General features: G+C 40.5%; 1 protein-coding gene across 1 annotated transcript; it reads right to left on the bottom strand.

Annotated features, from left to right (window-relative positions):
- Positions 1-19,463: 19,463 nt before the first annotated feature.
- Positions 19,464-20,574, bottom strand: LOC110722346. Its single transcript, XM_021901622.1, has 2 exons — positions 20,094-20,574; positions 19,464-19,507 (listed from the first exon to the last, which is right to left on the bottom strand). Exons 1-2 carry the CDS (start codon positions 20,572-20,574, stop codon positions 19,464-19,466), a joined length of 525 nt encoding a protein of 174 aa, XP_021757314.1.
- Between the last annotated feature and the right edge of the window lie 5,592 nt (positions 20,575-26,166).

Genomic DNA, 26,166 nt, shown 5'->3' with positions numbered 1-26,166 from the left:
GTGAAGTATATATACCCTTTCAAAGTATTTGTGGAGAAAAAACCAAGAATATGAAGTAATGCTATAAAAACAAGAGGTAATTGCTATATTTATCTGTGACTAAGAGAGGGCCAGAAATGCAAAGTATCTATAATAAAGTGTTGGTAAAAAATGGAAAGTATCTATAATTTTTACAAGCTACTATGGGAAAAAATAACGGCCAAGAATGCCAATTATCTATAATTTAGAAAACCTTTTTCAGCACTTTTAAAGGCAAATGTGTAAAATAGTAAATGCTATAGAATAAAAAGGATAAATCATCTAATTTAACAGACAAATTCAAATAATTATGTGGGGAAAAAATACGGAAAACAAAATCTAGCTAGCATTTATAACACATGATAACTCATGTAATAGAAAATGGTAGTACTTTCATACAAGATAAATATATTGCTAGAAAAGAAAAATAAAATGAAAGTAACACAAATTCTTATTTGCATTTACCAAGACATAGAAAGACATCTTAAATATTGTATTCTAAAATAGAAATAGAAGAAAATAAATTATTTTCATACTTTGTAGAAAAGTGAATGCTGCTTCTGTAGAATATGCTCTTGGCTTGAATTTTGCAGTTGTTTTTATAGGCAATAACTACTTGTAGTTCGGTAAAGTAGTTGGTAAACTAATTGCACAAGCAAAAGGTAAATTCGCCAATTTTGGATAGCAATTGAACCATTTCACTGTAGAAACAAAGTTCCTCAGCTGTTACAATGTACTATCTTCATAGCACTTGAGCCATTTCACCATAGAAACAAAGCTCCTCAACTGCTGCAATGTACTATGCTAACTACTTTCATAAGCAACAGTACAAGGGTCATATGGTATAGTTGCATATATGGTTAAAAGTGTTAAGTTGTATTAGACATGACTTATTCCCAAGAAAAGGGGATTATATTTTTAATAAGCATTGGCAGTTAGAAATTTCTATTGGATTCCCTACATAGCTACACTAATATTCACCATTCATTGGATTTTTTTTTAACAATCTTAAAAAGTAGATATGGTTGCTATCCCTTATTTTTAGGATCTCTTTTACCTAACTCAAATTTTAAATAGGTATGGTTACTATCCTTTATTATTAGGATCTTCTTTTTGGTTGAGCTTTTTTATAAGTTAATTCTTTACAATAACCATTTTCATTTTGAAGGTTTTAACAAATCAATAACCCACAAAATGTATTTGGGCTATCAAACAAAAGCCTATAAATTGCATGGCCTAAAGCCCATCTGATGACAAACCACAATATTATTTTCCAAAATTAATATATGCACATGGGTTTTGACTATTTGATAGTTTACTTTTATATTTGCACACTTTATAAAAAAACAGGTTAAGGAATATGTAAACGTTTTAGCAATTAATAATATTTCTTTTTTTCGTTCTTTTAATATGATAACATATTAAAAAAAAATGCCACTAAGTAAAGGAAAGATTGCAAAATCGCAGAATATAGTTTAGGAAAACATAAAATTGCTTTGCAAATATATGAATGTATACATGTAAAGTGGTTCTTAATTGTGGACTCGAAGAATTCCATACATCACATGAAACACCGTTAATATGAAAGACTATCTACAGCAAAAAAAATTCATAGATTATAAAATGCAAATGCATTAGCCTACAACACCAAAGTAACGTTGAGTCCAAAGTTTCTCATAAGCCCTTATAATATAGACCTCTTTAATGTGCATCACTAAACAAAACTTAATAGAACATTATACCCTGAAAAATTCTATTGGTCTAAACTGCCATGAATTATACCAGCTAAGCGCAACACATCATATGAAGCATAATTCCTTTTAGAATTTGAAGGATATCAAACTGGAGGTTTAGGGGTGTAAATTGTTATTTTGCTAGCTTTCCTTGCACGTCAAAGAGCAATATATAATTGTCCTTGTGAGGAAACTGGTCATGGAAGATGAACACAAACCTGATCAAGTGTCTGCCCTTGAGCTTTGTTTATGGTGATTGCAAAACTTAGTTTTATAGGAAATTGTCTTCTTTGAACTTGGAAAAAATACTTGAGTGAACCAGGAGGCCGTAGACAAATTCTAGGTATGAAAACATGTTTTCCTTGATGATGACCAATAGCTATTATACATTCGATTATATTTGTGTTTCGGGGTTTTTTGATGTGTTCTCCAGGAGAGTTACATCACCAAGACTGGACCCTCGACGTCTATACCTATAAACACACGGAAGCTCCAGGTGTTCAAAGTTCAACCTACAATGCTTAAGTGAGTACCGGGTGGAGTGTAATAAATGCGGAAAGTAAATAGATCTTCTCGGATCCTGAGATTTGGGGAATCACTTTAGAGAGTGATTGCTGTAATAAGGGTGTAAGGTTGGTAAGAATTGAATGTCCTCCCTAGGTAATAAATTCCCCTATTTATAGGGCATGGGAGTTAGTGCCCTTATCCTAGGTAATTGGGCTGCGCCACTTTTACGACGCCTCAGGATTTGGGCCCTTAAAGGCCGCTATTTCCCAAATGATGTGGGGTGCCACGTGTTAGCTACTCATTGGTCCCATTGGGACGACTCTTGAGGTGACACGTGTCACCTTCTGATTTGTCCATGTGGCTTCGGTATTTACACTAATCATTTGCCCCTCACAAGGGTCACATGGCATGCTACGTGGCGTCTGTGACACTTGTCACTGCCGCATTGGCAACGGTTTTTTAATCATTCACCTTTTGGGGAAATTACAGGGATGCCCCTAAATTTACCCATCTATAAATAGGAGTTTACCACCCCCCTCCCCTTCATTTTTGACATTTCCACAAATATCTAGAGAGAGAAGTAGAGAGATCTTAGAGAGAGAAAACTTCTGATCACCATCTAACATCTCCGCTTGATACAGCCGGTCAACGCCTTCACAACTCTTTTTTCACAAAATATTTTAGGTAAATGTCTCTCTCTCTACTCTAAAAATTTTCCTTTTTACCGTTTGTACTTGAATCCTTTTATGTAAATGGATTCACCAACACACACGGCACGGCCTAGGACAATTATTAGCCGGTCACCTGGTACAGCTGAGTCTAAGACTGAGGGTGTTGTCTCTAGGTGCTTGGACTTTCCAACTTGTTCTTTCCCGAATCCGACCATCTCTGTGTCTGTGCAGGACATTATTGCTCGACCAAGGTAGATGACAAGGGTTAAATCGGTCGCTACAATCTAACTCTCAATCAAACAATACTTATACGAACACCCTATAACCAAGTACAATGGCAAATAAAGGTTCGGTCCACGAGGAACGAGAGTAATTGCAAATCAATCTTAAACCTAAGCTAGTTCGAAATCAATGGAAAATGGTGTTCTAAAATAATACTAATAAGATGGAATAAATCAATAAACTAAGACACTAGGGAGAACAGGAATCCGCCTAACCATTGGTAACTAAGCAACAAGGAATCACAGAGACAAACGGGATATGCAAAGACTATAAGTCTGATCAATATCATGTGATAGGAAGACAACGGGCAATACTAAGCTTGGATTTCTCATGCACTTAACATTACTCGATACATAATCAAACCACATTCAATAATGAAATACTCAATTCACAATCTCTTGTTCAAATCAAGAATATCATGCAATCAAATTCAAGATTCTAGGTTAGCTACTCCTATTATAATGAATTAACATGAAATCGCATATAATCAATTTAATCACAATCCGTTTATCAAAATCAATCCTCAATTACATAGATTACCTAGGCCGGGTTTCATCCCGAAACCCTAGCTAGGAGACTACTCACACATATTCATAATCAAAGCAATAATGAATTCCAAAAGCATAATAGATATAAACATGAATTCTGATTAAGGAATAATAAAGCTTGATTAATAAACAAGAATGAATAATACCAATTGTATTGATGCGAATCAATGGAAAAGTTCAGAACTTTGATATCCGTCGTCAATGAATAATACAAAGAATCTTCGCAAATCTTGCTTCAAATCAATCCAAGAAAACTAAAATCTCTAGAAATATCTATAAGAAAACTAATGAATCTCTAATACTAAGAATGTTCTCCAATAACTCTCTACAAAGGCTCTCAAAACTATCTCTAAAACTGTCTCTGGAATCCTCTTAAAGTTGGGCCTTATATACGTCTTCTAATTCGGAGAAGTCAAGCGCGCAGTTAACCCTGGATCAGCAGGGCCGTGCTGAATTTGGCACGGCCGTGCTAGCTTGTCAGTAAGTAAACCGGATTTCTTCTTCAAATTGGCACGGCCGTGCTATATATGGCACGACCGTGCAGTTTCCTGGCACGGCCGTGCTAAAAATGGCACAGCCGTGCTGAATATACTCTAGCACGGGGCTCATACTGAAGCTGACACGGGCACGGGCAACATCTGGCACGGCCGTGCTAATGGCCTGCACGGCCGTGCGGGTGCGTGGATACTGACACGGCCGTGCTATTGGCTTGCACGGCCGTGCTGCCTTGCCTGGGGTTGCTTGCTTATAGGCCAGCACGGGTGTGCCTATGGTAACACGGCCGTGCTGCCTGTGCTATGTAATCAATGCACGGCACTTGAACTTCCTTAACTCCTCGGACTCCGGTCAAGGCTAGCTCGGTTACGCATCAAGGGCTCGGGATCCGATTAAACTCGGTTGATATTACCTGAAAACACATCAAAAACAAACCGAAAACCCGTGAAGCACGTAATATGGGGAACGTAAGCATAACAAGGTAATAATCGACCAAAGCGGCCCCAAATACATCCAAAATCATCCTAAAATATGCTCTAAAGCGCGCCCTAAAGTGCGCTTGTCAAAACCCCCCAAGCTACACTTTTGCTAGTCCTCGAGCAAAAACCAAGGGAAACACACACAAGATCAAATAAACTATGCCATTGCGAACAAATCAAATTAAGCACGGAATGAAATCAATGGATCCTACTTAGAACAACCATGCACGGAAGGAAAACTCACTCAAACAAGCAACGAGACACACAATCCAAGATATCGTTGATCAAATGCGAACAAGACCTAAACCAAGCATAGAGAACAAAGAAATCATGCTTCCCTCTAAACCCGACCAAACCGGCCACGTCCTCCCCTTTTGCTTCAAATCACCACCCTAATTGGCCCCTCGTGATTCCTCGTAGGAACCGGAAGAAGTGATGTTTTGAGGAAATAACAAAGGTATTCCGACATCTCGATTACGCATAATCTTTCCATAGGGTTGAAAAGTATCTCCCTCCACCGTTTGAGAACCGAACACCTCTAAAGTCTAAGGGTCTTAAAAGGGTTGTAATGTATTGGCAATGGGTAAGGTAGGTGAAAACAATTTAAAAAAATGGGGTTAATTCCTAAATGAAGCGCAAGAATCACAATTCTCAAAAACAATAGTTCAAAAGATGTAATTCACTTTCCACAATCTCATTGATTCACATTCTTACACATCCCAAATTATCCATATAATACACACTCAAATGACCTCTTTCAAACTTCAAAACTTTATTTATGTGTCCTTGCCTTTTTCACAATTCGAACGGCTTTTCTCTTCTTCTTTTTTTTTCTTTTTTTTTTATTGATGGCAAAATGACTTTCACATTACATATTTACAATTAGGCTCACTTTCACACCTGCTCAAACCAACTATCAAACTTTATTTCTTGATTAGTAAACAATAAGCTCAACAAACCTATCTAGGTAAACGCTTCACAACTAAGGGTTGGTAAAACATTGGCCATCGGGTTTGTAACACGGTTAACCAAGAATGGAATTAAAGCTCAACATGGTTAGCAAGTAAGATGATGTAAAAAGAAAATCAATTTGTAACAAAACAAAAGGAACAAAATAAGAAAAATGAAAAAGGTGCCCTCTTCCTCCCTTAAAAGTGTCAAGTCGGTCTCGGGAGCTACTAGTCAACACAAAGATCGAAAAATGCGTAATCAAGGATCCAAATATGCCACTCAACAAGAATGATGAACGCTAGAACAAATAAACCTCACGGGATCTAACAAATAAAGCATCTACCAATCAAGGGGGTCAAATCCACAACCGGGAAGCGACTCCATCTTACCACAGCCCAAAGGCATAGAGTTTCACATGACAAAAGTGTTCTATTTCTACCCTTTGCCTAGACTCGTCCACATTGATCAACAATAGACTCGAACTGTGTATTCATCACTGGCTTAAGTGGAAATAGACATTCCATACACATTCATTCACATTTCGAATCCAACATGAACAATATTCCAAAATTTTGCAATTAGACAAGTTTATTATGATCCAAAAACATAGGAAAAGACTACGAGGCATATCATATAAGCTAAACCACACATCCTCATAGCAGAAGCTTTTCCTATCTAACACTTACATATGTACAACTAAGCCAACTGAATAAGTTGAAAGGCACATAACGAGGCATAAAAATCACATAAAATCCCAATCGACAAACAAGTGATCGAATGATATCAACATCAACGATCCCATGTTCCTTAGAACCGATCAAACATCCTCGAACCATTCAATTTCTTCCTAAACTAAACTATCCTAAGCACACAAAAAAAGAAAAGATCTCACCAAATTTGCTTCCCGGGAGCTCCAATTAACGGCCATAGCATCGTTCTTCAAACTCATGCCGCGTCTCGAATGTTCCCAATCTGCAAAAAGGAAAGACATACTAGCAAACAAGTTAAGGTTAGTCTAGGAAAGTAGTAAATCTTTTTTTTTTTTTTTTTAAGAATGAATACAAGTAAGACCCCCCCCCCCAAGCTAGAATCAAACATTGTCCTCAATGTTTATACATCAAGGACTTACAATAGTAAGGAGAGGGAGGTAACTAAAGGGAAAGGGAAAGGGATCACGAGCTAGGCCCGCCCGGGCCATAAGGGAAACGGGAGGCCATATCATCAACACTCCTCTTCAGGTCTCTGAAGGCGGAGGTCATATCCTCGTTCGACCGGCGCAAATCCGCTACCTCGAGCTTCAAATCTTCCATTCCTTGGCGGAGCCAGGCGAAGTCTTGCGCCGGGATCTGCTGGGCCGCATCCGGGCCACCCTCCTCGTCGTCATCATCATCATCAGCATCGTCACCTCCTTGGCCCCCGTGGGCCTGCTCATCCCCTGGTGAGGCTGGGGATTGCGGTCTACATACTCCGTGCCTCCGTCCTCGTGCCAGGCGAAGTCTGGGTCGAAGATTTTAGTTGTCTTTGTTGTAAACCATCGTCCTCTCCGGATCGGGCAAGTAGGCGTATGGCTTGCCTGCTACGAGCCACAAATAGCAATCCGGCTGGGATGTCCCTTTAATCCACTGCATGGCTCTCAAGGTGCGCATATCAAGCCTCGTAGTGCCTGGGATAGCCTGCAATTCAGAAAAATCAATCCCATTATATTGCGCAAGAATGGTGATCATGCCACCGATAGTAATATCACCCCTACCCCGGGCTACACCGTCGAGGTGGTCTAGTAACCACGCTCCCATGTCTAGGCGCCCAACCCCACGGGTGAGGTGCCAAATAAACTGTAACTCCCTAATGGAGACTACACCCGAACTATCTCCTCTAGCAAAGATATTAGAGGAGAAGGTCCTGTGGGACAACCGAAAGGCGGGATTGACGATGGAAGTCGCCTTATCCCTACGGGGATCTCTATCCATTTTCCCCGTGATTTGCCGCCAAAACAACCCGGAGTTGTAGTGTTTTGAGTGGCCATCCTTAGGACCATATTTCAGGTCGGATGTCCACCCAAAGGCGGCATTAACTTGGGCCACCGACATTTGAATGGTGCCCGAGTTCATTAGTTGAAAGGACAAGTACCGGGGTGAGTTATTCTCATCCCGATGCACGTACAAAGAAGACAAAAATTCGAGGGTAAGCCTCTTGTAAGTGAGAGCATGCATGGTAAGGAAAGAATCAAAGTTGGTAAATGAAAATAGTTGAACCATGTCGCTTTCAATCCCTAGAGCCCTAGCGGCTAAAGGGTCGTAGAACTTGGTAGGCCGGATCGGTCGGTGGGATAATCCTACAAATTTGTCCAAAAAGGACGGGTTATTAAAAACAATACCCATGGTGTCCACCGTGGGTGGAACCATGGATGAGGATGCATCGTCCCGACCCGGTCTCCTAGTCGATGTCTTTGTTCTAGGCATGTTTGATTCAAGAAATTAAGCACAATATACCAATTAACAAGCAAGAAACTATCCTAGCATGCAATGTACTACCCTAACACTACTAGTTCACCCAAACTTGCAACAATAAAGCACAATTCAACAACAAATATTCAATAAAACGAATGAAATTGGACAAAAATTGCGAAAATCAATGATTTTAAGAACGAATTCACCGAGGACTCCACGAAGTGGAGTTGTGGCGAGCTCAAAGAGGGCCGAATTTTGCGTCCAATCACTTGAAAAATGCTCCAATGCAAGGAGGGTGCCGAGATCTTGAAAGAAGAATATGGGGAATCAGGGTTTGATTTGAGGAATTGAGGGAGGAGGTTGGGGGTTTGGGTTAGTTTAGAGAGAAAAAGGGTAGGAAAGAGTGTTAGAGAGTTGGGGAATAATGAGAGAGTTTGAGTGCGTGTTTAAAAAACACGAAAAACTATCCGGAACCCGCGCTGCACGGCCGTGCTATAACTGGCACGGCCGTGCTGAGGTTTGGCACGGCCGTGCCGAATTTGGCACGGCCGTGTTGGCTTGGCAGGCTTTTTGCGAAATTGAATTTCAGATGGCACGGCCGTGCTAGTACTTGACACGGCCGTGCTGAAAATGGCACGGCCGTGCTAGAATGTCAGTGGGCTTTTGAGGTTTGGCACGGCCGTGCAGATTTTGGCACGGCCGTGCTGGATTCTGGCACGGCCGTGCTGTCTGATGGCACGGCCGTGCTGTCTGCTGCAGTCTGCAGGTTTTCTTTTCCTTCAAGGCACACATCACTCTCTTCATTCCGACTTCTAACCAATCTTCTACCTGCACAAAAACACACAAGAGCACACAAAACTCACACAAATTAGGAGCTAAACCAACTAAAAAACAAAAGAAACTACTCTAGTAAAAGCAAGAAAATCGGGTTGCCTCCCGAAAGCGCTAAGTTTAACGTCGATAGCTTGACGTGGTCACATTCAACTCTTGTGACCGCATTCGAACACATCTATAACACCAACATGGGCTCCCTCATAGTATGTCTTCAACCTTTGCCCATTAACCACGAAGGATTGCAACCCACTAGAATCATAAAGCTCAACCGCACCGGAAGGGAAAACATCTTTGACAGTGAATGGACCCCGCCATCTTGACATCAACTTACCGGGGAAGAGCTTCATCCTAGAGTTATATAAGAGGACTTTGTCACCAACATTGAACACCTTCCGCTCTATCTTCCGGTCATGGAACTCCTTAGATCGGGACTTGTATAGGTTCGCATTGTCATATGCGTCCATCCGAAGCTCCTCCAATTCATGAAGGTCCAACATCCGTTGCTCTCCCGCGCTTGCTAGATCAAAATTTATCTTCTTGATAGCCCATTGAGCGCGGTGCTCTAGTTCGACCGGGAGGTGACATGCTTTCCCGTAGATCAAGCGGTATGGGGTGGTGCCTATTGGGGTCTTGAAAGCAGTCCGGTATGCCTAAAGATTCTAGGTTAGCTACTCCTATTATAATGAATTAACATGAAATCGCATATAATCAATTTAATCACAATCCGTTTATCAAAATCAATCCTCAATTACATAGATTACCTAGGCCGGGTTTCATCCCGAAACCCTAGCTAGGAGACTACTCACACATATTCATAATCAAAGCAATAATGAATTCCAAAAGCATAATAGATATAAACATGAATTTTGATTAAGGAATAATAAAGCTTAATTAATAAACAAGAATGAATAATACCAATTGTATTGATGCGAATCAATGGAAAAGTTCAGAACTTTGATATCCGTGGTCAATGAATAATACAAAGAATCTTCGCAAATCTTGCTTCAAATCAATCCAAGAAAACTAAAATCTCTAGAAATATCTCTAAGAAAACTAATGAATCTCTAATACTAAGAACGTTCTCCAATAACTCTCTACAAAGGCTCTCAAAACTATCTCTAAAACTGTCTCTGGAATCCTCTTAAAGTTGGGCCTTATATACGTCTTCTAATTCGGAGAAGTCAAGCGCGCAGTTAACCCTGGATCAGCACGGCCGTGCTGAATTTGGCACGGCCGTGCTAGCTTGTCAGTAAGTAAACCGGATTTCTTCTTCAAATTGGCACGGTCGTGCTATATATGGCACGGCCGTGCAGCTTCCTGGCACGACCGTGCTAAAAATGGCACGGCCGTGCTGAATATGCTCTAGCACGGGGCTCATACTAAAGCTGACACGGGCACGGGCAACATCTGGCACGGCCGTGCTAATGGCCTGCACGGCCGTGCGGGTGCGTGGATACTGACACGGCCGTGCTATTGGCTTGCACGGCCGTGCTGCCTTGCCTGGGGTTGCTTGCTTATAGGCCAGCACGGGTGTGCCTATGGTAACACGGCCGTGCTGCCTGTGCTATGTAATCAATGCACGACACTTGAACTTCCTTAACTCCTCGGACTCCGGTCAAGGCTAGCTCGGTTACGCATCAAGGGCTCGGGATCCGATTAAACTCGGTTGATATTACCTGAAAACACATCAAAAACAAACCGAAAACCCGTGAAGCACGTAATATGGAGAACGTAAGCATAACAAGGTAATAATTGGCCAAAGCGGCCCCAAATACATCCAAAATCATCCTAAAATATGCTCTAAAGCGCGCCCTAAAGTGCGCTTGTCAGTATACTGCTCCCGACCCAGATTATAGGGAAGACGACACGTTAGAGGTGTCGGCTAATAAGGTCTTTAACCATCCTCCTGGTCCACCAAGCACTTCCGGTGACTCCATATTACACTAGTAGAAAAACATAAATAAGCACCGCATAATGCGCACCGGTTTTTAAAAACCAGTGCCAAAAAAATTGGCGGGATTGAGGAAAAGAGTAATCGCACTGGTTCCAACCAAAACGGTGCGAAATGATGTTATTACCACCAGTTCAAACCGATGCGAATTAAAAAAAAAATAAAAAAAGAGGGAAAGAGGTATCGCACCGGTTTAAACCAAATCGGTGCGAATAAAAAAAGACGGCTTCTCATGTTCTTCTTTCTTTCCCCGAAATTTTCATTTCTGTTTTTCCCCCCTTATTTTTCATTTCTGTTTTCCCTCCTTTGTTTTCATTTCTCTTGAATATCTCCTCCAAAGTTTTCTCCATATCTCCATTGAAGCGGATTTTGAGCTTTCTCCATATCTCTCCTCCATTAAAGCGCGTGCTCTTAATTCTCCATTGAAGCGGATTCTAAGCTTTCTCACCTCCATTGAAGCAGCTTCGAGGTAAGATTTTTTTTTTGTCCTTTTTAAATTATTGAATTCAAATTTTGCAATCTAGGGTTTGTCGTTGATTTGATTTTCAGTATAGAAATTTTAGGGTTCTTGTAATCTAGGGTTCTTGCTGTAAGCTTTCTCACCTACGCGCACGGCTCCCCCTCAACCACAACGGAATTCTTGTCACGGCGGAGACCTCGAGCAGTCGACCTGGTGTCTGGTGATCTTGCCTTTCTAGTTTCCTTTAATGGCTATTGCTAGCTTGCTGTGAATTCCTGTGATTGTGAATGTTGTCTTTCATTGCTGTTGAAATTGTCGAATTGTGATTTGTGAATGTTGTCGAAATTGTCTAATTGACTAATTGTGAATGTTGTCTTTCAGTTTTTGTCTAATTGCATTTGCTGAATTGCTGCCTAACTGTCTTGCTGCCTAACTGCCTTCCTTTGCCTAAATTGTCTATATTATATGTTTCTTTTTGTGAATTTTAGGTGGTTTAATGGGAAATTTTGAGTAAATTAGAGATTAGTAACTTTGTTAGTTAGTTGAATTTTGGTATGTAAAATATTATGTGGTTGAATTAGTGATTAGCAGTTGTGTTATAAATAGTGAATAAATTAGTGAAATTACATTAATTACTCTAAATTGTAAAAAAGTTAATTATTAGCAATTGTTAGTTTAATTAATGATGCGTTATACTTTAGCAATGTATGTAGGTATTAATGAATTACTAACTTTTGTTTTATGTTTTGTTTTTTCTTTTAATTTTTATATAGATTCATATGTGAAGCACAAGTCTAGCTTGAAGACTACATATTTTACTCAAGTGAGAAGGTAGAAGGAGTACTTTCCATTGTACTTGCTATATTGGTATGAATTATAAACTTTACTAAGCTATATTTCTTTCTCTTTATCCATTTAATAAAAGTTTTTTCAGGCTATTACAACTTGTGTATTGTTTAATGACAAATAAATACAACAATATATAAAATGCTTGCATCATCATATGCCTAGATACCCGTTCAAGGCTTTCTCATTAGGAGAATGTCTTGAATAGTCCCCGGTTGGGATTGTTCTTGAACATTTACTCTCACTTAGGTAGTGAATGTATGTCTTTGTTTTTCGATTTTAAGGAACATCTTGGCTTACCATTTCCTCACCATGTTCTCTGGGTACATATGTGGGTAAGTAATTATCTACATCGTGTACTTGGAGAATTGGGGGGAAATGCTGTCGGATTTTCCTTAAAATTGGAAAGTCGACATACATTCACTAGTGAGATTAGACGTTCAAGGATAGGTTAGGTTGGAGTGATAAGGACCCTTTAGAAGAATGCTTTTGTTTACTATATGAATGGTATATACATGGTGTTTGTTTGAATTTGATTTACATATATAATATATGTAGCAGTTATACATTATTCATAATGTGTTTCTATGTTTAGAGACAGTTTACTAAATGGAGAAGGATCGTGGTTGGATATACGGTAGACGTGATACATTGGAATTCTTTCATGGGGTTCAAGAGTTTTGCGAGAGGGCTTCATCTTATCAGCGCAAAATGGGTGTCGATTGCCTCTATTGTCCCTGTGTTGATTGTAATAATGTGAAGGTGGTCAATAGTGTTTAAATCATTAGAGATCATGTAATTTGTCGTGGGTTTAGGCTTAAATACCATGTGTGGATTTGGCACGGTGAAGAAGGAGAGTACAGTGGGGATGTTGATGGGAATTATGTGCATGATAGAAGCAATGAGATTCGTGTGGACGAGGAATACATGAATGATGAATATATTATTAATAATAGTGATGAGGATGGATTTGAGGATGATTAGGTGGATGAGGTCGAGGATGAAGGGGTGGATGAGATGATGCGTGGTGTTGAAGGTGACGTGTTTGAGTCATTATCGGAGGCTTCTAAAAAGACTTTGTATCATGGGTGCAAAAAATACTGCAAACTATCAGCCGTGCTAACACTTTTTAACATTAAGTCGAAGCATGGGTGGACGGACAATAGTTTTACTTCTTTGTTGACCATGTTAAGTGAGATGTTGCCTGACGAGAACGAAATTCCTAAGTCTTACTATTATGCAAAGAAGCTCATGTGTCCATTTGGTTTGGAGTATAAGAAGATTCATGCATGTCTTAATGATTGTATTCTTTATCGAAATGAATATGAACAATTGGAGGAGTGTCCACGATGCAAGAAGTCGCGCTACAAGCGCATGAGTTGCAATGCTGGTACGAAGGGACCTCCTACTAAGGTGTTGTGGTATCTTCCCATTATTCCAAGGTTTAAGCGTTTATTCTCAACTCCAAAAGACGCTAAAAACTTGAGGTGGCATGCAGAGGGAAGAAAGAAAAACAGAATGCTGAAGCATCCAGCCGACTCCCCGCGTTGGAAGAATATGATATGAAGTTTGGGAAATTTAGTGATGAAGTCCAAAATTTAAGGCTTGGGTTGTGCACGGATGGGATGAATCCATTTAGCACTCTTAGTACCCAACACAGCACATGGCCGGTACTTTTAGTGATCTACAATTTTCCTCCTTGGTTGTGCATGAAACGTAAGTATGTAATGCTTTCACTACTAATAATGGGGCCAAGGCAACCTGGAAACGACATAGATGTTTATCTTGCGCCACTTGTTGACGATTTGAGAAAGATGTGGGACGAAGGGGTTTCCGTTTTTTATGCTCACAAAAATGAGATGTTCACATTGCGTGCAACTCTTATGTGGATCGTTAATGATTTTCCTGCATATGGCAACCTGTCTGGGTACAAGAACAAAGGAAAAAAAAGCATGCCCCACTTGTATTGATGACACACCAAGCATGTGCCTTGATCATTCTCACAAAGAGGTGTACGTGCGGACCCGAAGGTTGCTCAGGCGCGATCACCCGTACCGTAGGCAGAAAAAGGCTTTCGATGGGACAGCGGAAGAGGGGACTGCGCCTAGGCTATTGACTGGTGAGGAGGTTTATGCTCGAGTTAAGGGTATACGAACTGTATTTGGGAAAACATAAAAAGCTGCGATTTCAACTGCTCTCTTCAAAAAAGAATCAATCTTTTGGAAGCTTCCATACTAGAAAGAACATGACGTTAGGCACTGTCTTGATGTGATGCATATAGAGAAGAATGTGTGTGATGCACTTGTGGGAAAGCTGATGAATATTCAAGGCAAAACAAAGGATGGAAAGGGTGCACGGTTAGATTTGGAAATGATGGGGGTTTGTCAAGAATTGTGGGCTCAGGAAAAGGTGAGAAAGGGAAAGGAACAGGAAAAGGAAAATGAAATGAGTTCGAAAAAAGGAAATGGGAAGAGCAAGGGAAAGGGAAAGGGAAAGGGAAAGGGAAAGGAAGGGAAAGGCCACGGATGCGTCAAAGAAGAAATATGAGGGAAAAGCCAAGGATGAAAAGGCTTATTTACCTTCGGCTTGCTACACATTGTCAAGGGTAGAAAAAACAGATGTTTTGTGCATGTCTGTACGACATTAAGGTTCCATCAGGGTACGCATCTAACATGAAAAGATTTGTATCCTTAATTGGAGAATTGAAGCTGACAAGTATGAAATCCCACGATTGTCACGTTATGATGCAAGTATTCTTACCAATTGCAATACGAGGTATTTTACCATAGCACGTGAAGGAAGCTATTACAAGCCTTTGTTCGTTTTTCAATATAATATGCAGCAAAGTGCTTGATCCTTGTACACTTGATGCTTTTTTGCAGGCGGATGTGGTTGTGACTTTGTGCAAATTTGAGATGTACTTCCCACACTCATTTTTTGTCATAATGGTGCATCTGATTCTTTATTTAGTGCATGAGATTAAGTTGTGCGGTCCACTGTTCATGAGGTGGTGCTATCCTTTTGAAAGACACATGGGTACATTGCAAAATAAAGTAAGGAATCGAGCATACCCAGAAGGAAGTATGATTCAAGGGACCGTGGGTGACGAGATTGGTAATTTTATGGCTGACTATATAGCTGTTGCTGAACCTATTGGTCTTCCTACTTCTCGACATGAAGGGAGACTTGATGGTCATGGCACAATCGATTCGAAACGAATGTCACCTGACCGAGATAAGTTCTTACAAGCACACCTATACGTGTTGCACCATGTTGTAGATGTCCATCCATATTTAGACGAGCACATGGTCAGTTTGCGTGATGAATTTTCATAAAAAGTTGAAAGGGCATTGATGCAATTGCATAATAAGAGGTTTGTGAGTTGGTTCCGTGATCGAGCGATGGGTCGATTGGATGAGAGTGTCACTGATATAGTAAGGTGGCTTGCTTATGGTCTTAGGGATGATGTTCGCTCATTTGAGGGATATGACATAAATGGGTACACTTTTTGGACTGAGCGTTAAGATTTGAAATCTTCCTCGACCCAAAACAGTGGTGTAACGCTTATGGCATCGTCAAGGGAGTTTGCAAGTGCTAAGGATAAATCACCCGTTGTTTTATGCAGAGTTGTCATACTATGGTCGAATTCAAAAAATATAGGAGCTTGATTATTGTAACTTCACTGTTGCTCTTTTCCAGTGTAAGTGGGTTGATAATATCAAGCGTAACGTCAAATATGATGACTTTACTCTTGTAGATCTTGGCCACCTGAATGATAGTGCGGAACCATTCATCCTTGCATCTCAAGCTAAGCAAGTGTTCTACGTAACTGACCCAGTCGATCCAAAATAGTCTATTGTGCTAGCTGGCAAAAGAAGAATCCTAGGCATTGGAGATGTTGAGGATGAGGAAAAATATGATGCGTTTGATCATTCAGCACCTTTCACTGTTCCTAGACCTGTTGTACCAAATAACATAGACGACCAAGCAAACTATATGCGATCAGACCCCAACGAAGGAATATTAGATTGAGGTACTATTCTTTAAAATTTTGAAATTGTAGGCATTGAAAGTATTATAAAAGCACAAGTTAGGTGATTTAAAGATTATTTTGGTGAAAATGAATGAAAGTGTTAACTTACTTGCCCATTTTTCACATTTTCTTTTAAATGAATGAAGTAACTTTTAAAAATTTTGAAATATGGAATAAAAATGATCTATATGTTAACTTACTTGCCCATTTTCTATGTTGATTTGTACTGTAATTCATAAATTTATATTTGATTATAAGTTTACCTAACAAATTTATTTATATTACAACTAATAACGTGTTATGTTTGTAATGACATGTGTTTATATCTCATGGAGGACGATCAGGACCTTCATTATGTAGAGGATATGGAGGATGATGATGATGATTTCCAAGGATGAGGATGAGCTTTATGATGTCAACAAGGAGAATGATTTGGGTGAGCCAAAAGATCAGGCTCAGGATGAGTTTGAGCGTAAGCTTGATGAATTTGAAATTTCAGCTGAACGTGCGCCTCGTATTGAAAATGCAATTTCTGAGATGGTTGGTGAGAATCCTACTCCCCAAACTCAAAGCCAAGGACAATGTCAAATGAACAGCACATGTGGTGGAGGGGGGGTGAAGGCACCGGCTAAGAAAAAGGGTAAGGGTCCGACGACAAGTTTCAAGAAACCCGTCGGTCCCATGGTCCTGGAGTATGACAAGGTAGGCCAACCTACGGGCAAATGGCGTCGTCAATATGCTGTTCACGTTAGCATATGCGCGCGCAAAATCCGTATTACACTTGGTTGGCGGCAAGTATCTCCAGGCTTGATTCAAACATTTTGGAATGATACAAGGGCAAGTGTTTTGTTGGCACATTTACACAATTATAAATACCTTCACCTTATTATTATTTAAAAGGTGAAACTAATAATTGCTTCTATTTATGCTTGTAGAGTCTGTTTAATATTCCTAATGATGCCGCCAAGTAAAGGGTGTTTGAATCTATACAAGTGGAAAGATTTAGAGGCTTCAAGACCACTTTAGTTCGTGGGTGGATCACTAAGAGAGTTGTGAGAAAACCAAAGAAGAAGAAATCTTACAAGGGAAAGGATAATGGAAGTGGAAATGATGAAGTTATCGCACAAGAGCAATTCCCATGGAAAAAATGGCCAAGCGTACCGAAGGACGATTGGGAAGCTTTTGTTCTTCAAAGAAGTCAAAAGGAAGCAATTGTAAGTTTGGGTAAATCTGATGACAATTGTATAATATATTGACTTTTTGAAGTGATACAAACATTTCTAATTATGTAGGATTTGCGGGAGCCAAATTCCAAAAATGCATTGTAGAGGCAATACACCCATCGTATGGGGTCTAAGACATTTGGTGAAGAGAGGGAAATGTGGGTGAATGAGGGAGTATACCCCACTTTGCTTCTAGGGTCATCGAAAGAACCCTTTGATTCCACGATCACTACGTTGGTGAGTCGTGCTGGCGATTTCATTTGTTCTCTGCATGCACGTGACAAGGAAACCGGAAAATGGGTCATCAAGGCTCCGGAAACCAAAGAAATGACAGATAAACTTGTAAGCTAACTATGAACTTGTGAGCTTTATGAAGATTTTGCATAAATATCATTATACAAAAGCAGTAAATATATTCATGTTACCTTTTTTATTTTGCTACAGCTTGAGTACACTGAAGAACTGGTTAAAGGCAAGCTCGTCCCAACTGTAGAAAAAGACCCTTTCACCTTGGGTTTGGGAAAGCCCTACCATCCAGGATGGGTATTAGGAGTGGGAGGGACATTACTAGGATGGGAAAAGGTGATGGGTGCAGAATACACCAAATCAGAAAGATCTCGAGCAAGTGTTAATTCACCACATGACTTAGATGCCAAGGTGGCATCAATTAAGGAACAAGTGCGCAACGAGATAGTAGGTGAATTCAATGCTTGGGCGAAGCAAATGAACTTACCGAGCTTGTCGTTTCCCTCGACTACACCAGTCGACTCATTTAGTCACCCACAAGGACAAGGAGAAGATGAGATACATGGAGAAGATGATGAGATACACGTTGTAGTTTCAAATCTATTAGTTTTGTCATATTGAGTTACGTTAGATCTAAGGTCGCATTATTATTTTACTATTACAGGTTGGTACTCCTACACATGCGGACTCGAGGGAGCTCATAATCCAACACCTCATAAATTTCAAGATTTACAGGTGATTTGTTTAGTTCTAGCGTAGTGAATTGTGTAAGAAAAGACCCCTTGTGATATGTTTGGTTCTTATAAGTGATCTTCCAAATTGGTGTAGGAAGAGACCCCGGGGCTATCAAACAGTGGAACTTTGTATTTGGTGGCGTATGCTAGTGCACAACCGACGTGTGGTACTGTCCATTTGCGACCGCTTCGGCCACAACATTACTCGGTAGGGATCAATTCTGTGATTGCGGGGTTTCAGGACATCCGACTACCGATGCCCGTAGAGGAGGATGGAATTACTACACTTTGGGAAGCAAAAGGTACCTTTGTGCAATGGCCATGTGCTTGGTTAAGGTTGATCAACGAGGTAAGATTTTAGGTTCACTCTTTACTCTATGTCCGATTGTCTTCCTAAGAGTTGGATGGATTCCTTTTCTAACCAATTGCGTGATTTGTTTTATCAAATTTCGAATAAAAGCCAAATTTCAATGAAAAGGAGGGTGGAGAAGCCTAAAAGCATTGATCAACCTACAAAGAAGATAAGTGAACAACGGTCGAAGAGTGAACAAGCGTCGAAGAAGAACTCTTCGAGAGGTTCAGCCATGCAAGCTACTCCACTTGTTGGAGGCACGGTCCTTGAATCGCTCTCTAAGAATTTAACTTTTCTACACAATTGTGTTAGTATGTTGCCTAGTGACATTCCCATTGAAGTTGCACTACCTAAGGCATTGTTCCACTATGATGAGGATGCAATTGCATGGATTAGCAAAGACGATGTGAAGGAATTTCTAAGTGTTTCAATGATTAAAATTTCCCTCATTCAAACATTCATGAGGTAATTCAATGCTACTGGTGATTTATGTTTCCAATAACTCAATTTTCCTATTTGATTCAGCTCGATTGTCTCAGCCAAAAAAGTTGCTCGTGAAGGCCATACTACAAAAGTAAATATAGCTACCTAGTGTTGATTACCATTACCTAACTCATTTATTAGTCATACTAATCAAATTTGAACTTAGTTTTCTATAGTGTTATGAAGAAGCTAAATTGTCGAGCTCGTGAAGGTCCTACATGGAAATCACCAATGGTAATGCCACATGATATTGTGATTTTCGTAATAAAAAATGCGTAAGATGTTGCTAATTTGCTATGCATATTTGATTCATATACTTTTTTCCTATGCTAGTGTGCACAACAAGATAACGGAGTTGATTGTGGTTAGCCTATACGTGATGAGATTCATGTTTGAAATAGTGAGTCGTTGTACGAACACACTACAACTTGATGAGGCATGCCATTGACGTAGTTAATTTTCTCTTTTCATGTGATTTGATAAGAAACGTAGGAAATAGGCAAAGTAGTAGTCACATAGGCCATATTTGGGATATTTTGGATGAAAATGCGTCCTAAAACCCTTGAATTGCTCTATTCATGTGATTTCAAGCCTTAGCCGCCTAAAACTATGTAATATTGACATGTTATGAGAAAGAATGAGTTCATTTGATATGAAATAAAGTTATCATTACACTTTTTCTAGACAATTTCTAATATCATGATGACTCAATTCACCACAACCTCTACATAATCTCTTCTTTTTCTGGTTTTGTTTTATAGCCTTTTCTTTTTCTCCCTTCAGCCTTTTTGCACTTTTACCTCTTGTTTCAACATTTGGCACATCAATATCAGCCCCTTTCTTTTTTGAAGTCTCTTCATTTGATACATGAACTCCAGTCCCTTTATTCTTTGAAATTTTTGGAGGTTTGACAATTATTTCAGTTGGAACACTAGCTCCAATCAATAGCTCAATGTCTTGTCCTTTGTTGTTTGCACTTCCAGCTGTTGTTTCATTATTTCTTACAATCCTCTTAGCCTCCAAATCCTTTCTTATTCCTTGAAGATTTATCACAAGGTCTTGAATATCTTCATCTTTGCCTTCTGCCAAACTTACACAAGTGTGTATCTCTGACCATAAATTATTTAACAATTTTTTCTTGTCAATTAAATTAGCACATTCCTCCAACAGGTTTCCACCCAAGTCAAAAATTGGTTTCTTCAGTGCCAAAGTAGTCCATCTGTGTAGCATATACTGCTCAGGAATGGTTTCAAACCTTTTTGCTTTCCAAACCCAAATCATATGTCTACATGGAATTCCTTGTCTATAAAATAGCTTGCAAGAACATGTGGTGTCATAGTTAGTTGGATTAAACACAACATCAAATGTTCTAATCCGATTTCCTTCACTTACTTTTGCAACTTCCAATCCATTTTCTTTCTTCAATTCATCACCACCACAAGAAAAACAAGCAATTTCAACTTCATATTGAAATTCATAAAAGACAGAGTTAGTATATAAATGTGAGGCATGCTTTTCTATCCCTAGTGGTGTTTTGCACTCAGGAATTTGTTCTTTGAATCATTATCTGAACAAGTGACACATGAGGATTGATAAAGGAGCAGAAAAAGTTGTTTTCACTTTCGGATCTTGATGTTGTACGCATTATTCCTCCAAGGAACACATCTCTGAAATACGCCGGAATCCACTTGTCCCTTATCTTGTACATATAACCTAACCACTCATGTTCTTCCAAGTGGTATTCAACCATCACCTTGTTCAACCTTTCTTCAAACTCAGCGGGTTCAAATTCAAGATGCCAAACGCAAGCACATATATTTTTTAGGAAACCAGTTTCTTCTTGCATGATTGATTTCTCCACCTTATCTGGTAACTTTTTCATTATGTGCCATATACAAAACCAATGTTTGGTCTTCTTAAACACACTTTTAACAGCAATTTTCATTGCTAGATCCTGATCCGTGATAATACAATTAGGTTCATTCCCACCCATTGCCTTGAGAAATGATCTAAACAGCCACTCAAATGACACAATATCTTCCTTTGCTATGAAACCAACATCAAAGGTAATGCAGCTCTTATGATGGTCAACCCCTGTAAATGGAGTAAACACCATGTTGTACCTGTTTATACAAACAGATTAAATTTTAAATGAGTAAATAATGCAATGCTCATTTGTGAAATAAACAAACAATTCTTTGCTCTTTGTCAAATGAGCAAATAACTCAATTCTCATTTGTCAAATGAGCAAATAACTCAATTCTCATTTGTCAAATGAGCAAATAACTCAATGCTCATTTGTGAGATAAACAAACAATTCTTTGCTCTTTTGTCAAATGAGCAAATAACTCAATGCTCATTTGTCAAATGAGCAAATAATTGAATGCTCATTTTTCAAATGAGCAAATAACTCAATGCTCATTTGACAAATGAGCAAATAACTCAATGCTCATTTGTGAAATAAGAAAACAATTCTTTGCCCATTTGTCAAATGAGAAAATAATTCAATGCTCATTTGTCAAATGAACATGCAATTCAATGCCCATATACATACTCTTATCAAAGAAAATTAGACTTATGGGGATATTCACTTTTCACATTGAAGTAAGCAAACAATTATACTAAGTTCATTTAAAACAAAGTCATTAAGTTAAGCCATAGTTATAACATAGAATGAATTGTGATTATTATGTATTACCTATTGGTTTGGTATGTGGTATCAAAGGATACCATATCACCAAATAGAGCATAACTCTTTTTACAAAGGGGGTCTGCCCACAATGCTCTACAAAGGCAATAATCTTCATCCATCTCAAAATCAAAGAAAAAAACACTCCACATTAGCTTTTTGTTGGTAAAATTATCCACGAACATTTGAGCATCGCTTCCTTGAATGTATGCTTTAAATCTCTATGAAATTTTTTGAAATCTTGCTTAGATGCACCTATGTTATCATATCCTCCAACAATTTCCTTCATCATTCGAAAAGTTGTAACAGGGCCAATATTCACCTATTTAAAGAACAAAACAGTTTGTCAAATGAGCAAACAATTTAATGCTGATTTTTCAAATGAACAAACAATTCAATGCTCATTTTTGAAATGAGCAAATAATTATTTTCTCATTTGTCAAATGAGCAAACAGCTTTTATTAGAACATATAGAGAATTCATGAAACATAAGAGACTTTGAAAGTGTTACCTTAGAATTATTCATAATTATTTTTTTGTGCAATATGTTCATTTTCCTTCCTTCTTTTTGGAAGTGATTGCAACTAAGTGTATAAAGTGCATGAGTATGTCCCTCATGAAATTGTGACACTATGAATTTGTTATCATCACAATGCTTTATGACAATATGTGCCTTGCACCCAGCACGAGTAATGAGTCTCTTCCTTTTGATTGAAGCTTTTTCTTCTGAGGTAAATTCTGAGGCCAAAGGCCAGATTTTATCTTAAACCAACCACCTGCTTCAACATGAGCAGGCATCCGGCGATGCCCCTTTGGGTGAAATCATCGAAGAGAACATCTCCCATTTGGGTGGTACATTGTTTTATCAAAACGTACAAGCGGCTAAAAACTAACCTTCCAGGTTAAAACATTTGCTTGAATATGCAATTGAAATCGAGATACCTCATGTTGCTCCCAAGTGGCATAGACGGTTCCCGAAATCTCGATCTGAAATACACGGCAAGTGCTCAAAAGCATTACAGCCGGACTTTCGCCAACCACTTCACCTAAAAAGAAAGGTTGAGATGCAACGCTTGAGATGCAGCCACTTTAAGGCGCTCAGCCGATTATTAACCCAATACCATTTAATTGACTTTGACCCAATCGCACGTCGCCCAAAAGTGGCACAGCCGGTACTTATGGTCCGGATCAGGTAAAACCGGTTCTCACTCAAAGGTATTGCAGCCGGTCAAAGACTAATTACCCGAAGGGTATCAAACAGTTGGATAAGCGATGGGCATGAGCAACTTCCGTCTACTATCCCTACTTAGCCAATTCAGCGACTCTCAATATAGTCAAGGGACCGCCTGTTTATTCCCCGGATGCTCGTTTGCACGGCTACGTGCTTAGAGTAGGACAGCTACCACGCACACAACCGTCTAGGGGCAAGGAAGCTCACACATCCGGGATATTGCATACAAACCAGAAATGCAAAAAATTGAAAATGCAAAAAATTGAAGCAAACGAAAATTGAAATTAACACACAGTAAATAGAAATTAAGCCGACTCATCTGGAAAATGTACAAATTGGCGTATAGCCGGGTCCTTGGAGGCGGCTTCAGGAGCAGGAGGGGCAGGGGTCTCTTCAACTTGGACCGCCTAATTTTCAGCTCGGGCTTCTTCATCCCTGTCGGCGCCCATTTCCGCCTACATAGCCTCGATTTCCTTCTTGGCCCATACCTCTTACGGCTCCGGTGCCGGCTGGTTTGTTTCCTGGGCCAAAATGGCAAGATCTGCGTATTTTTAGGCTAGCTCCCAGACGGCATAGTCTGCCTCCGGATGAACCAGGGACCAAGCCATTTGCATACGGTTTTCGCAGTCTTACTCATTCTCCTCAATGAGCCAGCTCTGTTCAGCTTCCAAGGTGGTTTGGAAGTTCTGACTGGCGGAAGCTGCCTCCTTCTTCAGGCGGATGTTCTCAGTTAGCAGCGAGGAGTTCTCCTTCTTGGTTGCCTCCAAAAGCTTGAGGGAATCCGCCGCCTTCTTCACCTCCTCTTCAGCATTTTCTTTCTCCGCCTTGAGGTTATGAATCTTTGTATGGGCTTCATTGAGGGACTTTTGAAGCGTTTTGATGGAGTCCGCCTGTTGCATGATTATGCTTTTAGTTTCTAAGTCATGCACAATCATGGAATATAGGGCAACATCATGGGCCTCAGACGCATCTCGTTTAGCCCGTCTTACCTCCTTTTGCTTCCTAGCATAAGCCTTCTTAAGCCCTTCCACGCGCAGCATGAACTGCAAAGGCACAGACGGTGTTAGAAGGTCAAACGGTCTAATAACTTTGAAACATTTAGTTGGAGAAACATACCTCAGCCAGGCTGACCATGACCCGGTCAGCATTGAAGGTGTTGATCCCCGGGATCGCCTCCTTCTCTTCTTTCGGAATGGCCTTCAGCATGGCCCGGGCGTACTATTGTACATCTGGCTAGTGAGGGCAGAGATCTGCACCAGAAAGAGACGGTGAGAGAGCTACATACGTCCCTCCTATTGACTGCTGGCTACCAGTAGAATCTTCCGGCTGGAGCTGGGAATGTGACTTGACCCGCATGGGCTTGCCAAACAAAGAGGGGTTGAAGGGTTCTACTGTACCTTGAGAGATAGGTTGAGAGCCTTGATGGCCCTCAACCAGCGCAGAAGCGTCTAAAGCCCTTGGCGGCGCAACCTCCCTGGATGCCTCTGGGACATCCGATTATCTGGAGGCTAGATCAAACCCCAGACTAGTATTCTTTACAGTCTTTCCCCCAACTGTCAGACGGCTGGCCACCGCTTGTGTGGAGGTTTTGCGTGACTTATTTGACACGGCTACCTCCTCTCCCGGTCGGGGCCAGATCAGCTTGGTCAGAGACCGAGGCGCCTTGCTCCCCTCCTAAGTCAAAAAGATAAGTATAATGATCAGCCGGTATATACTTCAAAAATACGCAAGACTAGGGAAAGGGCGCATGTACCTTGTTTTTTGCCGCCTGGGTAGCTTTTTTCTTCTCTGCATTCTCCTTGCGGATTTCGGCGGCTGATTTTGCAGGCGTCTTGTGTGGGGGCAACATTGCCAAAGCGTTTACTGCAGAAAAGAAACCGTCTGATTAGAGAAAGATGATAAAGAATGTTAAAAGCATAAAATAGCTAAAGTGGCATAATAGAGCCGGGTGCTACTGCAACCTACATTTTTTAAACTGGGTGCTTAACCCACAGGCAGATAAGAACGCCTCATCTCACAGGAACTCATGTTTGGGTATCCAATTCTTGGGCACGCTTATTAGTTCACCGGTTGAGAGGGCGGTTGTGGTGAGTTCAAAGAACCCTCCCTCTATTATCCTCTCATAGTCCTCATCCGGGACTCGGGGCATCTTACATTTTTGCCCAAGAAGCTCGGGCTTCCGGTTGTAGGTCCTGAACTCTCGATTCTCCTCTTTGGTAGGAGCAAAAACTAGATAGAACCTGTTCTTCCAGTCTGACCACTTGGACGGTTTGTCCAGTGTCATCAAGTACTAGGGGTAGGTGGTCAGAGTATACCAGGCTCTCCACCCGCTTGGGCTCCTACTTAAATAATGCATGTGAGCGAAGGCCTCCAAGCCGGCGTTTAGGCCCTGCATCTCGCAGGCGGCAATATAGCCCAAAATGTTAACCCAAGAATTGGGGGTTAACTGCCAAATGCCCAAACCGTATCCTCGTAGGATGGCCTTAATGGTGTTATGAAGAGGGAAGCGTAGACCGGCTAGAAAGGTCGCCTCGTAGCAGCCAAAATACCTGTCTGCATTGCGCTGGTTGTCTTCCTAGACAATCGTTCCCATCTCAAGCGACACTCGAATTTTGTACCCCTTTCCTAGAGGCCGCATGAGGATAAAGTTTCCTAAGTTCCTCTCCATGCTAGCCCGGTCCTTAGCAGAGACGACGATTAGGAGGGGATCACCCTTATTATTCCAAGTGGGTCTCTCTTCCTCCTCGCTATCTACAACCGGTGTAAGATAGCTGCTGCTACTGCCTTTAGAGCCTGATGTAGAGGCGGTTTCTCCGCTGCTCTCATTTCCAGGGGATTCTTTCTCCTCCTCAGCTCCAGAGATAGAGGTGGCATCTTCACCGCCTCCATTATCGGAGGATTTCTCCTCATCAGCTCCAGAGATAGAGGCGGTATTTTCGCCGCCTCCATTATC

Source organism: Chenopodium quinoa, unplaced genomic scaffold (assembly GCF_001683475.1).
Source record: "Chenopodium quinoa cultivar QQ74 unplaced genomic scaffold, ASM168347v1, whole genome shotgun sequence".
Classification (NCBI taxonomy): Eukaryota; Viridiplantae; Streptophyta; class Magnoliopsida; order Caryophyllales; family Amaranthaceae; genus Chenopodium; species Chenopodium quinoa.
This window is presented reverse-complemented; position numbering and strand designations above follow the sequence as displayed.

Excerpts from the sequence above, each read along its gene's own strand:
- LOC110722346 (XM_021901622.1), bottom strand. The coding sequence starts at position 20,574 with ATGATTTGGGTTTGGAAAGCAAAAAGGTTTGAAACCATTCCTGAGCAG. Across the intron at positions 19,508-20,093 it reads GCCAAATGTTGAAACAAGAG|GACCTTCACGAGCTCGACAA; the intron begins GTAAAAGTGCAA and ends ATTTCCATGTAG.